This window comes from Amblyomma americanum, chromosome 9, assembly GCF_052857255.1.
Source record: "Amblyomma americanum isolate KBUSLIRL-KWMA chromosome 9, ASM5285725v1, whole genome shotgun sequence".
In the NCBI taxonomy this organism is placed as follows: Eukaryota; Metazoa; Arthropoda; class Arachnida; order Ixodida; family Ixodidae; genus Amblyomma; species Amblyomma americanum.
This window is the reverse complement of record NC_135505.1, coordinates 52763561-52779486: the sequence shown is the minus strand read 5'-3', so window position 1 is coordinate 52779486 and position 15926 is coordinate 52763561. Positions and strand designations below refer to the sequence as shown.

The window sequence follows — 15926 nt, the reverse complement described above, 5'->3', positions numbered from 1 at the left end:
CATCCCACGACAATGCTGACGCCATCACATAGAATCTTGCAAAACACTGCCTCTGCTCCCGTGATGTCCGGCAGAGGGATAAAGGAAAAGTGGTTCTTTATCAATAACGCAACGCCACCACCCCGGGAAAGCCTATCTTTACGCATCACTGAGTAGTTCGGAGGGAAGATTTCTTGACTACCAATATCACTCGAGAGCCACGTTTCTTTTGACAGCCACAATATCTGGATCTTGGTCAATGAGGACAATTTCGAGTTGCTCTACTTTATTCACTACACTTCTGGCATTTATGTTCAATAATTTTATTTTTTTGAATGTGCTCTTCGACGCGTCATTCGGGGGCTGGAGACGTTGTCGTTTTGGCTTTCTGGGGTAGTTGCTTTGTCGTTTTTTTTCCCAAACGGCACTTTCACTGCGTTTTCACTGTCCCAGACAAATGCTTGACCATTAATGTACAATTTATTAAAGGAAAGGGACACTTTGTCGCCATTGTCCCGGTTAGGCTTCGCGCTGTCCCACAACTTTTTCCGAATATCTCTAATTTTCCGCGAGAAATCTTCGCCAATGGACAGATCGGAATTTTTAAGCTTGAAGCCTCGTTTCAGTATTGATTCTTTCTCTCTGTAGTCTAAAAGCTTCATAATAACAGGTCTAATTTTGTTTCCAGCAGGCTGCCCCAAACGGTGGATACGCTCGATGGCCACTGCGTCGAGATCTAGTTTATCCTGGACAATATCTTTATTTACCCTTTCTCTGAGTGTTTCCTTGGTCTCTTCCTCACTCTCCGATAGGCCATAGACAATTAAATTACATCTTCTGCTTCGGTTGTCCAAGTCGTCTATTCTTTCCTCTAATCTTTCTATGACTTCGCTCATCTGAGCGACCTGCTCCTGGCAGGAAGTGACCTGTTTCTCTAGTATAGCAAGAGCATCGAGTTTATTGTCTATGTCCGCAAGCCGCTTCTCCTTTATTTCTTTTATGTCAGAGGCAATTTCTTGAAGCTGCGTAAGTATCTGAGCTGTGTCCGGTCCAGGATTGGCTTCGATATCACCCCCCAACAATAGCAGTTTGCGCAAGCTTACAGTAACATCAAACAACAGCCGCGGGCACGGCAGCACCAACAAGAATGGGTTGTTAGAGCGAATACAAACGCCGTAGCGTTTTCTCACCTGCACAAGAAGAAAGAAAGGATTGTCGGTGAACCGCATCCTGGTAGCGCTGCCGTGCCCAGTGGCCGCCGCGCGCGTGGGGTGGCAATATATAGCCCAGTCTGGTGGTGTCGCCACTTGTCCCAGATGCATGTAGTGGTCTGCGCATGTGGTCGCTGATTGTAGGATCCATCGGTGATCCCATGTGGGCGCGTGTAGCTGGTCTGGTGGGCGTACGTCGGCAGTGTCTGATCCGTGAGTCATTCTTGAAGGCAGCTGCATGCTTCTGTCACCGGCATGATCTAGCAGGGCCAAGAAAAGCTGCACAAGAAGCAAGAAAGGATTGTCGGTGAACCGCATCCTGATAGCGCTGCCGTGCCCAGTGGCCGCCGCGCGCGTGGGGTGGCAATATATAGCCCAGTCTGGTGGTGTCGCCACTTGTACCAGATGCATGTAGTGGTCTGCGCATGTGGTCGCTGATTGTAGGATCCATCGGGGATCCCATGTGGGCGCGTGTAGCTGGTTTGGTGGGCGTACGTCGGCAGTGTCTGATCCGTGAGTCATTCTTGAAGGCAGCTGCATGCTTCTGTCACCGGCATGATCTAGCAGGGCCAAGAAAAGCTGCACAAGAAGCAAGAAAGGATTGTCGGTGAACCGCATCCTGGTAGCGCAGTATTAGTAGTAGTAGTAAGTGGATGAAAGGGGAAGAGGAAAGGAAAATGCACGGGCCTGTGACTGGTGTTAAAGCACCACCACCACTGCCGGCGTGCAGATAGAGAGAAGGATAGGTAGGGTTTCAGAGGAAGAAGGAAATAGGGAAAAAAAAAGGGGGAGTATACAGATGCGGGAGACGCCGTCAACAGTCAGTCAGCTGCCTTGGGCTAGCAATAGCCGTCCAGGCCCGTCTCCTCCAGGAAGGCGAGGAGAGACCGGAACGCCTTGGAAGCTGCCGTGCCCAGTATATATATATATATATATATATATATATATATATATATATATATATATATATATATATATATATATATATATATATATATATATATATATATATAAGGTGCATAGGGGAAAGTATAATTTTTTAACGTGTTGTGCTTATCAATGGGATAATAATACGTAGATTAACCTATCGCTCAAATAAAATTACTTATAAAGCAGCAGAAATAACAACCATGCCGCCGGCGGGATCCGAACCCACGACATCCGAATATCGCGTCCGGTGCTCTGCCAACTGAGCTATGGCGACGGCTGTCCAATCTGCTGCACTCGTGGTATTTATTTTTATTTGGTGTAATCGAACATTGAGACTGTTCACCAGCGCCACTCTCGACCATAGCGACAGACATAGGACTTAATGTAATAACGCGAGTGTGTCGTGGACGTCATCTACCGACGAGGGCAGAAACTGTGCGAGCGCCTTCTTATGCTACCTTTGGCATCCCGACTGCCAGAACCGAGACCCCCTTAAGCTATATATATATATATATATATATATATATATATATATATATATATATATATATATATATATATATATATATATAGAAAGAAAAACGTAATTGGTTGCTAGAGGCAAAAATTCAAAGTTGGAAACGCTTCATTTAGCCATAGATTTATTTTGAGTCCACGTTTCGGACAGAGCCTGTCCTTTCTCAAGACTGGGGTTACAGAGGTCTTCTTCCTCTTCCTAAGGAGTTGGCACTGGCACACATGTACGACACATGAGGAAAAGAAACAAACGGAGGCAAAGAATACTACAAAGGAGAAAAAAGAGGAACAAATAAAAAAGAAAAACGTGTTGTCCCCCCCCCCCCCCCCCGCCCGCCCCGCAGCCGCGGGGAGCCTACCCCGGACGAAGAAAAAAAGAAATAAAAAGGAAAACACGGAGCGGGAGGGGATAATGGCTACCCATCAAGGCAACAGAGCGGCGGCGTGTAAGGTGCACAGGAGCAGACGGTGGCAGGATCGCCCTACACACAAAAGTTAAAGACGCGTGCACTCGCGTTCCCCGACCATAAAGAGTAAACAAATAAACAGAATAAAATGCACACAGGGCCGGAGCTTCCGTCATCTAGAACCGCTTCGGCAGCCAGAGCCAAGGCCGAATCAGCAGCGCCGTGAGCTTAACTAGACACACGTGCACTGTGCATGAAAACACCCAGACACACAACAGTAAAACATCCGAGCTCATGCCAGTGTCGTGTGGCGGCTGAATGACAATGGCGGGAGCATTTAAGCGAGTAAGGTGTACAGAAACAGACGGTGGCGGAATTGTCCAACATATATAAATTGGAGATGCTTGCATTCACGTGACCTGGCCAGAAAAGTAAACAAATAAACAGAATAAAATGTATATAATAGCAGAATATATATATATATATATATATATATATATATATATATATATATATATATATATATATATATATATATATATATATATATATATATAGTATAAAATCACCAAAACTGAAAAACATAACGCGATTTAATTCGCGACGTTTGGGCTGGAGGACCAGCCTTTTTCGAGTGTAGCACAATGTTTGAAACACGAAGCTTTTATAGAGCGTGCGCGAAGCTTTTATAAAGCAACGCACGAGTTCAAAAAACTAGGGGGAGGTTGCAAAGAGACGAGGAAGAACAAAAATTTTTTTACAAAGGAAGAGAGAGAATCGGTGACAATATAAGAAGGCGATCTCCTTACCTGAATGGAGGTGTTCCCAAGGGACCGAAAAATTTTTTTTTAATAAAAAAGAATAAAAAGGTTAGATGATAAAAAATTTTTAAAAAGCGGAAGATTCTTTCCTATCACCTCAGGGCTGCCCTGGAGAGGCCTCCGAGGTGACGCTCCTCGCCGCGTTTTGGTGACAAGCGTGAAGGGCTCGACCCCTGTAACAAGGAGGAGGCAACATTCCAGAGAAACTGGTAGAGGGGGGGGGGGGTAAAGAGGAGAGTAAAGAGGAATGCAAACGAGGCCTCTAAAAAAGAAAAAAGAAAAAAGAGAAGAAGAAAGAAAAAAGAGGAAAAAGAAAAAGAAAAATGCAGTGAAAAAAAGGAAAGAAGAGCCAATCATTGTACAAGGCTTGGTAATATGCATGCAGAGAAGGGTGGTGGTAACACGAGAGAATACAATATAGGACATCAAAACAAGAGGGGGGGGGGGGAGATTCTTTTACACCAACTCAGGGCTGCCATGGAAAGGTTTGAAGGGCTCATTTTGGTGAGAAGCGTGAAGGGCTTGACCCCTGTACACGGAGGAGGCAAGATTCCAGAGAAACTTGTTGGGGAAAAGGAGGGAGAGTAAAGAAAAATGCAAATGAGGCCTCTCATGAGAAAAAAAGAAAAAAAGAGTAAAAGAAAAAGAAGGAAAGTAGTGAAAAAAAAGGAAAGAAAAGCCATTGTTCAAGACTTGTTAATATCCTTTCAGACAAGGGTGGTGGGAACACGAGAGAAGTAAAAAAATATATGTTTCTAATCAATCCTTAAATGGGAACTCCGTACACACACATACATATATTGAAAAATGACGAGGCTAACAATAAATCCAACACCAGAAACGAAATGCAATGAGTCGCAAGTACAATCTACAGCAAGACAAATGACCAGTCTGAGTAAAAAATGTAATGGTCAACGTAATGGTCACCCCGGCAGTTCATCAATGTATCAAGCGAAGACCGAAATGACAGCAAAAAAATGAGGGGATAAGAGCAAATTGGTGATAATATAATAGAATGCGCGACAATACAATATTAGAATAATAATAAAAAGGGGAAAGAAAATAGCTGTACGTGTGGGACAATGCAAGTGAAAAAAGGGGACAATACAAGTGAAAAAAAGGAAAATACGTCGGGAGCTATGCTTGTTATGCATGCTGCCGCTCGTACTAAGAGTCTGGGATAATTATTTGTTACATCTATTGAGTGTGTAAGCATGATAGCCCGGCCTACTGTTTCGTTAATGCCGCTCGACAGTGTGTTAAATTTTTGAATCAGGTAGGATTCACAGCTCCCGCGGTCGTATTTTGTTTTGAACCCCGATTGGAGTACAGTAGCTGTAAAGTAATCGAATGGGTGCCCAAGGTTGTTGATGTGTTTTGAAAGTGGGAGATTTGGCTGTGTACGCACATGTAATCTGTGGTTTCTGATGCGAATTCTGAACGGTGTAAATGTTTGCCCTGCGTACTGAGCTTTACAGGTGCCACATTACAGGAGGTCGAAAACAGCGCTGTCGCATTAAAAGTTACCTTTTATGTGAAATGAGAAGGATGACACTGCGCTTTTAGCACTGGTTGTTGTCATCACCGGACAGAGTTTGCACCTAGGTTTATTGCATGGCGCGGATCCTCTGAAGCTACGATTGCCGATTGTAGACGATGTTATCATATCAAGGATGTTCCTTGCGCGCCTATACACAACACGTGGGGGATTAGGGATAACTTCTTTCATCGTTTCGCTCTGTTGAAGGATGTTGTGGTGTTTCTTAAGAATTGTGCTAACATTGGGCATTGAAGCCGAATGGGTAAGGACGAGATTGACTTGATAGTCCGGTCGTGGCTGCTTTGTGCCATTAATGAGTTCGCGCCGGTCATGCTTTGAAGCTTTCTTGACTGAATCTTCGATGACTGACAATGGGTGCCTCTGTCGTGCTAGGTCCACACGGAGTTGCTCGCAGTTTGATTCAAAGTCGCCTTCTTTAGAGCAAATCCTACGTAAACGTAGGGACTGACTGTAAGCGATGGATGTTTTACAATGAGGAGTGTGACTGCTGTGGTAGTTTAGGTACTGGTGTCGGTCTGTGGATTTTCTGTAGACTGTTGTCTCAAGATTGTTCTTCGTGATGGTCACCTGGACGTCAAGAAAATTCATTGCCGAGGCTGAATGCGACGAGGAAAACGACATGTTAGGGTGAGCGCTGTTGAAGTCCGAAGTAAACGTAGTGAGTTTTTCCTTACCATGTGTCCAGACCATGAATATGTCATCGAGGAATCTTCTGTAAAATATTGGTTTAAAAAGAGAACTGTCAAGGAATTTCGTCTTAAGCATAGCCATGAGCATATTTGCGTAATTTGGTTGAATTTTGGTTCCCATTGACGTTCCACTTATTTGCACGCAGTGCTGGCCATTAAACTGTGGATAGATTCTGCCACCGAAGCAGAATCCATCGACTGCGACACCTGAGCCAAAGCCGCTCTACTCCCTGCGGAGCTACAAGGACGTCGTCGAAAATTCATCCAAGAACTGACTATCAGCTGAAGACCAAGGTGAACTGATTGAATTTCTGTATCGAAAAAGTTTTTAACATTAGGAAAAGTTGTAGAAAAAAGAGCTACATACGAACATCATGTGAAAAACTTAGACCTGTATAGCCATGCAAATATTCCGAAAGGCATGATAATATATTTAAAGCCAGCAACATCGGACTTATCACTTCCTCTAAAAACACATTTGCAGGACATACTTTAGAAAGCGTCAAGATAACTAATGAATATTGTAATCCAACATTAAAAGTCTTGTCTAGACACTTTGACGCTCAAGGAAGCTCAGCTACTCAAAGACGTTCTTCTGACCGATCAGAAACTGCACTTTTAGAGCCATTTCTAAACAAGAAACAGCGTTCACTCCTAACTCAGAGAGAGAGAGAGGAAGTTCCTTCGGTATAGGGTTCCTCTGCTGCTCCAATCGTCAGATTCAGAAATTTGTCAGTTCCTTTCAACCGGTAGTCCAACCTCTGCATCAGATATAAGAATCAGTTCACCTTATTCAGGCTCATGCCAATCAACCTTAAATCTCACCAAATCTACACCAAATAATGTTGTAAATCTTTCTTCGGTAAATTTGTCACACGATGAGTGCATGGTGCTGTCTAAGGGCCTCAACTTTTGCCCCACCAGCGGTATAATTAATGATCTTCGACTTTACAAAGATCTGAATAATTTCTCCCGAAACAGACTGAGAGAATACTACAACGCTCGCTTCCAAAAATTAGATTCTGGTCCAAAACGTCGATCTATTACTCATTGGACACCACCTCCGCAGCGCGATTAGTGTCTAGATTTAAACATAGAGACAGTGCAAGAGGATATCATTTTCGAATTTCAAAACCGACGCACTAACCGCCCGAACCTCACAATGCTTGAACGCAATGCGTTGCAGGCTCTCAGCAGCCGATCTGACATCGTAATAAAACCAGCGGACAAAGGTGGCGCCATCGTAGTTATGAATGAAAAAGATTAGTATGATGAGGCCCAAAGGCAATTAAGTGATTCCTCATTTTACAAGGCTCTCCATACTGATCCCACGCCAGAGTATAATAGGAAAGTTTCAGAATCTATTTAAGGTTTGGAAAAAAAAAGAAGAAAATTGAGGACAAGATCCCAATAGCTCTAATTCCGTTACATTAAGCTCCAGGACGTTTTTATCTTCTTCCAAAGATTCATAAAGAGAACAATCCGGGAAGACAAATTGTCTCTGGAATTGGAACCGTTACTGAAAACATCTCGAGTTATGTTGACAGCCTCATCAGGGATATCCGTCCCTTATATCCTTCCTATGTTAAGGAGACCACCCATATTTTAGTGCAATTCTCGACTTATTCATTCCAGATGATTCCCTACTAGTGACCCTGGATGTCTCTTCACTGTACACCAATATACCGCATGCTGATGGCATCAAGACAGTCGTCTATGCTTATGAGCGCTTAGAATCTAAACAGCCGGTTGACGGCAGCACACTTGCAGAGATGTTAAAACTTATACTTGAGTTAAATACCTTCTTGTTTAATGGCAAGCACTACGTGAAAATAAGTGGAACGTCAATGGGAACCAAAATTGGACCAATATACGCTAATATTTTCATGGCTATGCTTAAGACGAAATTCCTCGACAGTTCTCCTTTTAAACCAATATTTTACAGAAGATTCCTCGATGACATATTCATGGTCTGGACACATGGTAAGGAAAAACTCACTAAGTTTATTTCGGACTTCAACAGCGCTCACCCTAACATGTCGTTTTCCTCGTCGCATTCAGCCTCCACAATGAATTGTCTTGACGTCCAGGTGACCATCACGAAGAACAAACTTCAGACAACAGTCTACAGAAAACCCACAGACCGACACCAGCACCTACACTACCAGAGCAGTCACACTCCTCATTGTAAAACATCCATCGCTTACAGTCAGTCCCTACGTTTACGTAGGATTTGCTCTAAAGAAGGCGACCTTAAATCAAACTGCGAGCAACTTCATGTGGACCTAGCACGAAAGAGGCACCCATTGTCAGTCATCGAAGATTCAGTCAAGAAAGCTTCAAAGCATGACCGGCGCGAACTCATAAATGGCACAAAGCAGCCACGCCCGGACTATCAAGCCAATCTCGTCCTTACCCATTCGGCTTCAATGCCCAATGATAGCACAATTCTTAAGAAACACCACAACATCCTTCAACAGAGTGAAAAGATGAAAGAAGTTATCCCTGCTCCCCCACGTGTTGTGTATAGGCGCGCAAGGAACGTCCTTGATATGATAACATCGTCTACAATCGGCAATCGTAGCTTCAGAGGATCCGCGCCATGCAATAAACCTAGGTGCAAACTCTGTCCGATGATGACAACAACCAGTGCTAAAAGCGCAGTGTCATCCTTCTCATTTCAGATAAAAGGTAACTTTTAATGCGACAGCGCTGTTTTCGACCTCCTGTAATGTGGCACCTGTAAAGCTCAGTACGCAGGGCAAACATTTACACCGTTCAGAATTCGCATCAACAACCACAGATCGCATATGCGGACAGAGCCAAATCTCCCACTTTCAAAACACATCAACAACCTTGGGCACCCATTCGATTACTTTACAGCTATTGTACTCCAATCGGGGTTCAAAACAAAATACGACCGCGGGAGCTGTGAATCCTGCCTGATTCAAAAATTTAACACACTCTCGAGCGGCATTAACGAAACAGTAGGGCGGCTATCATGCTTACACACTCAATATAGTTAACAAATAATTATCCCAGGCTCATAGAACAGGCGGCAGCACACACACATATATATATATATATATATATTGTAAGGAAGACTGCACGGGAGACGTTTACTCTCATCCGCTGACAGAGATGTGCTCCCAGCAAAAAGCGCCAAGCGAAGACGATGCAAATTTACAGGTGAAAGAAATTAAAGTCGCAGTCAGAGAGGCGACGACGACGAAGGCGCATAAAGTGCTCACACTAACTGCCGGTGTGGTCAGAAGCGGCCTGCCTGGCCGAGATCAGTCTGATGCAGAGCTTCGAATGAAAGGCTTCATGCGGGGGACGTGGACAATTTCACTCGCGGTAACAACGGTCCGGGGGAGGATCAACAGGAGTGACGCGGTAGTTAACTGGTGAAGTTTGGTTGAGCACCAAGCAAGGACCGATGAAACGAGGCTGAAACTTGTCGCAAAGACCAGGCACGGCAGAGGGATGGAAAGCAAGACCCCGTTTCCAGGGATGAACGAGACAACGCAGTGCGTCGCGTCGTAGCGACTCTTGCGATCTTCCTGGTAGGCTTCAGTATTCAGGCGAGCAAGGTGGCGGCACCGGGCCACGCGGCAGAGGAACTCGTCGGGGAGAGACCGTGAGGATCTCGTTGGCGTCGAGAAGGGTAGTAGGAGAACGGCCGTAAACTAGGAAAAACGGGAAGTAACCAGTGGTTCGTTGCCACGCGGCATTTTAGACAAAAGTGACGAAAGGAAAGACTGTGCCCCAATTCTGGTGGTTAGGATCGACGTACAAAGCAATCCTATCTGAAAGGGTGCAATAGAACCGCTCAGTAATAATTTTGGCTTAGGGGTGGTAGATTCTGAACGTCATCTTGTGAAGTGTAGAAGACGCTTGGCAAACTTTGGCAACAACGGTCGAAAGGAACTTCCAGCCGCGGTCACTGAGAAGCACCTGAGGGGTGTCATGGCGCAGCACGAAGAATTGGAGAAAGAAGGAGGCAACCTCGGGCGTCGAGCCATCAGGCAAGGCTGCGGTCAGGGCGTAGTGTGTCAGATGGTTGACGGCCGTGGCTATCTATCGATTACCTCGTGTAGAGAGAGTAAGGGGGGCCATACAAATCAATGCCGACGACGGCGAGCGGCGTGGCGGGGCACGGTAGAGGCTGCAGATGTCCAGCGAGAGGTGAAGCCGGCGGTTATCGGCGCTGGCACAGCGGGGAAGATACGACGTACTTAGCGATGCTGGAGAAAAGGCCAGTCCAGAAGGAACGGTTCTTGACGAGGTCATATGTTTTGTGAAACCTAAGTGACCAGCAGTCGCGTCACCGTGGAAGGCCTCCAACATACGGGGGCGAATTGTACGTGGTACCACTGAAACCCAGCGGGTACCATAAGGGCATTAAACATAACTTCAGAGCACATAATTTTCGAGTTCTAACTGGTGACTCTGCCGACGCAACCGAGCGGTAGGAGGGTAGGAATGTCCCGTGATACGGTCGATTAGGGAGCGGCAATATATATCGTTGCGGTGGCCCGACGTAAGGTCATTTAAATCGGCAGATGCGACGCAGGGGAGGGCGGCGAGGTGCAAAAGAGCTTGTGACGATCAGGAGTCACTGTGGCAGGTGGAAAGCGGTTGTTGAAGACCGACACGAAGAGTCCAGAAGAGGGCAACGAGAAAGGGCATCGGCGTCTCGGTGCGTTCCATCTGACTTGCAGGTGACGTCAAAACTGTATTCTTCGAGACGAAGAACCCAGCGGACTAGGCGACCAGTCAAATTTTTGAGGCTAGACACCCAGCATAATGCGTGATGGTCCGTGACGGCCATGAGGTGGCGACCGCTAAGATAGGGGCGGAATTTATGAACTGCCCAAACGACGGTAATACATTCCTCCTTAGTGATAGTGTAGTTATGTTCCGCAGGTGTCAAAGTGGAGCTGGCGAACACAATAACTCTTTCGCGAAAAGCAGTATGACGCTGCAGAAAACAGCACCAAGGCCGTGGACGCTAGCATCAATGTGCAGAATGGTTGGAGCAGCATTGTCGAAGTGGCCAAGGACAGAGTCGGAGATGACAGCTTGCTTCAAGGCTTGAAAAGCACTTTCGCATTGCTCAGTCCAAACGAAAGCACTGTGAGCACTAAGGAGCTGATGCTGTGGCGCAGCAATGGTAGCAAAATGTCGTATAGAGCGGCGAAAATAAGAAGACAGATCGAAGAAATTACACAGTTCTTTGGTCTGCTGGAAACGGGCAAACTTCAGGACAGCGGCAACCTTGTCAGGGTCGAGTCGAATGCCGTCCCGGCTGACGAGGTGGCCCAGAATCGTGATTTCCTTCCTGGCGAAATGGCAGTTTTGCATTTTGAGTTATTATTATTTAATAATAATTTTGAGTTGAAGGCCAGCAGAAGCTACGAAAGTGAGCACTTCATCGAGGCGGCGTTAGTGTTCACGTAAAGTGATATATATATATATATATATATATATTCAAAGTTGAAAACGCTTCATTTATTTTGAGTCGACGTTTCGGACAGAGCCTGTCCTTTCTCAAGACTGAAGTTACAGGGGTCTTCTTCCTCTTCTTAAGGAGTTGGCACTGGCACACATGTACGACACATGAACAAAAGAAACAAACGGTGGCAAAGAATACTAGAAAATATACAGATAGAAAGGGAAAAAAGGGGGAACAAATAAAAAAGAAAAACGTGTTGTACCCCGCCGCCCACCCCGAAGCCGCGGGGAGCCGACCCCGGACGAGGGAAACAAAAAAAAAAAGGAAAACACGGAGCGGGAGGGGATAATGGCTACCCATCAAGGCAACAGAGCGGCGGCGTGTAAGGTGGACAGGAGCAGACGGTGGCGGGACCGCCCTACACACAAAAGTTAAAGACGCGTGCACTCGCGTGCCCCGTACACAAAGAGTAAACAAATAAACAGAATAAAATGCAGACAGGGTCGGAGCTTCCGTCATCTTGAACCACTCCGGCAGCCAGAGCCAAGGCCGAATCAGCGGCGCCGTGAGCTTAACTAAACACACGTGCACTGTGCATGAAAACACCCAGACACACAGCAGTAAAACATCCGAGCTCATGCCAGTGTCGTGTGGCGCCTAAATGACAATGGCGGGAGCATTTAAGCGAGTAAGGTGTACAGAAACAGACGGTGGCGGAATTGTCCAACATATATAAATTGGAGATGCTTGCACTCGCGTGACCTGGCCAGAAAAAGTAAACAAATAAACAAAATAAAATGCAGACAGGACAGGAGACTTCCGTCATCTGGAACCATTTCCGCAGCCCGAGTCAAGGTAGAATCAGGGCGCCGTGAGCTTAACTACACACACGTGCACTGTGCCTGAAAACACCCACAAAAGAAAAAAGTGGAAAAACATCCGAGTTCGGCCAAGTGTGGTGTGGGAGGTAAATGTGAATGGCGTGAGCAATTAGGCAAGGGTTCTTCAATTGCACCCCGTCGTCAAGGTAATCGAACTGGGAAGATAGGGGCAGGATGGGGTAGGGAATGAAGAAATTTGTGTGAGCTTGAAAAAGATGTCGCTGGCAAGAAACGACCGAGGTATGTCAAGCTGGCTCTCGTAATGTCAGCAACGGCCCTGCAAGGGGCGGATGGAGGACAATACACCTGGACTTTCATTAATGCCGTGAGGAATTGTTTCAAATTTGTAAATGAAGTACGACTCGCGTTGTTCTCTTTCCCGGGTGTTGTGGAACCCACCCTGTAGGACTGTTAACTTAATTGCATCAAATGGGTGGTTTCGCTCATTAATGTGTTTTGACAAGGGAAGGTTGGGTAGGGATAAGATATGCGCGCGGTGGTTATTAAAGCGAATTCGTAGAGGGTTGACGGTCTGTCCAATGTACTGCATACTGCACACACTGCATTCTAGGAGGTATATTACGTTGCAGGAATCACAATCAAAGTTGCCATTAATTTCCCATTTGAAGCCTGAAGCTGTGCTTACTGCACAGCTTGATGTTTGTATGTGTTTGCAGACCTGGCATCTACTTTTTCCACAGGGCCGGCACCCCAAAACCGGCTGGTTATTTGTTTTTGAGTGTACAAGAATATTTTTAATGTTTTTTGGTCGTCTGTAGATCACGTGAGGGGGAGCAGTGAAAATTTTGGTGAGGCGCTCGCTTTGTTCGAGGATGTTGAAATGTTTTCTGAGGATTTTGTTTACGTTAGGCGGGTTACTGGTGAAGGTAAGTACGAGATTGGCCCGGTGGTCTGTTTCGTCGTTGTAGCGACATCCCTCCAGTATTTGCTCTCGGTTGAGTTTAGATGCCTTTTCAATGGCATCGTCGACAATGGCGGGGGGGTATCGTTGCTTAATGAGGACTTCTCGCATGCGTTTGGAATTTTTTACGAAGTCCTCGTCTTGGGAACATATTCTTTTAAATCGATGTGCCTGAGAGTATGGGATGCTTGTTTTAGAGTGACGAGGATGGCAGCTTTGGAAGTGTAGGTATTGTTGGCGGTCCGTCGGTTTTCTATATACACCGGTGGTAAGTGAGCCTTTGTTTACCGAAATCTCAACATCTAGAAAGTTAATTTTGGTGTTGGAGTACGTGTAAGTGAAAGATATGTTGGGGTGGACGAGGTTGAAGTTTTCAATAAAACGTACGAGTTCTTGCTCTGTGTCAGTCCATATTAAAAAGATGTCATCCAAGTAGCGTTTGTATAGGGTGGGCTTAATGGGGCAATCTTTCAGAAATTTGGATTCAATACTATGCATGAAGATATTGGCGTAGGTTGGTGCCATCCTTGTACCCATGGCTGTGCCATTAATTTGCAAATAGTGTTCATTGTTAAATTCGAAGTTGTTATATTCGAGTACGATTTTTGCCAGTATTTCTAAAACACGTGGGGTAGGGGTTTCCTCCTTTCTGTTTTGTTCATACGCTTCGATCAGAGATTTAATGCCATCGGAATGAGGAATGTTTGTGTAGAGAGAGACTACATCTAGTGTTGCCAGGAAGGCTCCTTCCGGGAGTTTGAGACCTGCTATTGCGCGAAGGAAATGGTTTGTGTCGCGTATGTATGATGCGTGTGTTGTTGGAATATGTCTAATTAGTGTGTCAATGTAACTGGAAATTGGTTCTGTAATCGTGCCAATGCCAGATACTATAGGGCGGCCAGGATTATTCTTTTTGTGGATTTTCGGTAACATGTAGAATCGGCCCGGCGACGGGTGTGGTGCGGTGAGGGCTTTAGATAACCGTAGGGATATGTCCCCATTCTTCGCAAGTTGACCCAGGGTCTCCGCTACAAAATGTTGGTATTGCGCAGTTGGGTCTGCTTCAAGACGTTGATAGAAACTAATGTTAGAGAGTTGTCTCAAGCCTTCTTCAATGTATTTTTCGCTGTCCATGACAACTATACCACCTCCCTTATCCGCTGGTTTTATGATTATATCTGTCCTTCTGCTCAGAGCCTTCAATGCATCCCGTTCGTTTTTAGACAAGTTCTGCCTCCCTGGAGTTTGGCTCTTGTAGGCGTAAATAATGTCTTTCTGGACGGCGTTAATGTACATGTCCAAGTGTTTGTCCCTTCCTATACTAGGAGTCCAGTGGTGGTTAGTAACGACGAGTTCTCTGCTATCCGCGGTAACCCGCGCCCGATCGAAGAAGTATTCCCGGAGTCGCAACATTCGTGCAAAGTTGTCCAAATCTTTTAACACCGAGAATTCGCTGTATTTACCGGTGGTAGGGCAGAATGTAAGGCCTCGAGAAAGGACGGATATTTCCTCTGTCGTTAAGGCCCTGGTTGATAGATTAATAATATTGTGCTGGAAAGCAAAGTCGGCGCTTGGAACCGCAAGATTATTATTAGTAGGTGCTGTCATTTCAGATCGTTCTACGCGTGTTTCTTGAACTGTTGACGTTTGTGTCGTTCTACTGGATTTGTTGTTGGAGTTTATTATAATAGTGGGGTTAATATTTGTAGCTGCCTCCGTTCTTGATTCTTTTTCGCTTGTTATTGATTTTGACCACACGTGTTCTGGAACCCCGTCTCGAATAAATTTTTTGTGTTTGGTCTTGCGTACCTCAGTCGCTCTCTTTTCTTCAAAGAACATAAGCTCTGTGGCCTCCAGCGCGGTAAGGGTAATTTGTTGATGAGCACGACTCTCTTCCATTCTCAGAGCCACCAACGCCACCAGAAAGAGCCACCAGAAAGAATACATGCAAGCCGGAGACCAACGGTTCCCGACCATCGCGGAGACGCAGCGACAGGAAGAGGAGGGTAAAACAGGGGTCCTACAAGGGTGCCGCCCCAAAAAACCGCAAGAAAACTCAGGGCTCTTCTCCGAGATGGCCGGTGCAAGATCAACCGTGACCCAACGCAGGGCTCTACTGCCAACACCAACGCAGCCACCACATCTTCGCAAATTGGAGAGTAAAGTTGTTCCTGCTATCCCGAAGTCGCCCAGGGACACCACACGAGACAGTACCGCCGAGAGATCCACCTCAGCAACAAGCTTATCCGCTGGAACCCACCGACAACAACCACCATCTAAGGCCAACCATGTACATACCCCCACCACTCCCAGCACAACACCGAAATCCGGAGCGAGCGGCGCCAGTACTACAGCAAGCCCAGGCGGAGCATCAGGCCATTCTAGTGCAGCGCAGCGTCAACTGGCTTCCACGGTGGAGGGCCAGGTTGATACGATATCCAGCCGGAAAGAAGAGCTTCCCAGCACCCCTCTATCACGCTACGATCTTCGAAAGCGCTGCGGTTCGGCACAACGGGTTCGTCAACAGTGACATTCAGGCCGCGTGAGTACG

At 46.0% G+C, this 15926-nt stretch overlaps 1 protein-coding gene across 1 annotated transcript; it reads right to left on the bottom strand.

Moving 5' to 3' along the window:
* Nucleotides 1-222: 222 nt before the first annotated feature.
* LOC144104107 (uncharacterized) lies at nt 223-1491 on the bottom strand. The gene has a single exon (XM_077636920.1). It carries the CDS (start codon nt 1428-1430, stop codon nt 303-305), a length of 1128 nt encoding a protein of 375 aa, XP_077493046.1. The 5' UTR covers nt 1431-1491; the 3' UTR covers nt 223-302.
* Nucleotides 1492-15926: the final 14435 nt, after the last annotated feature.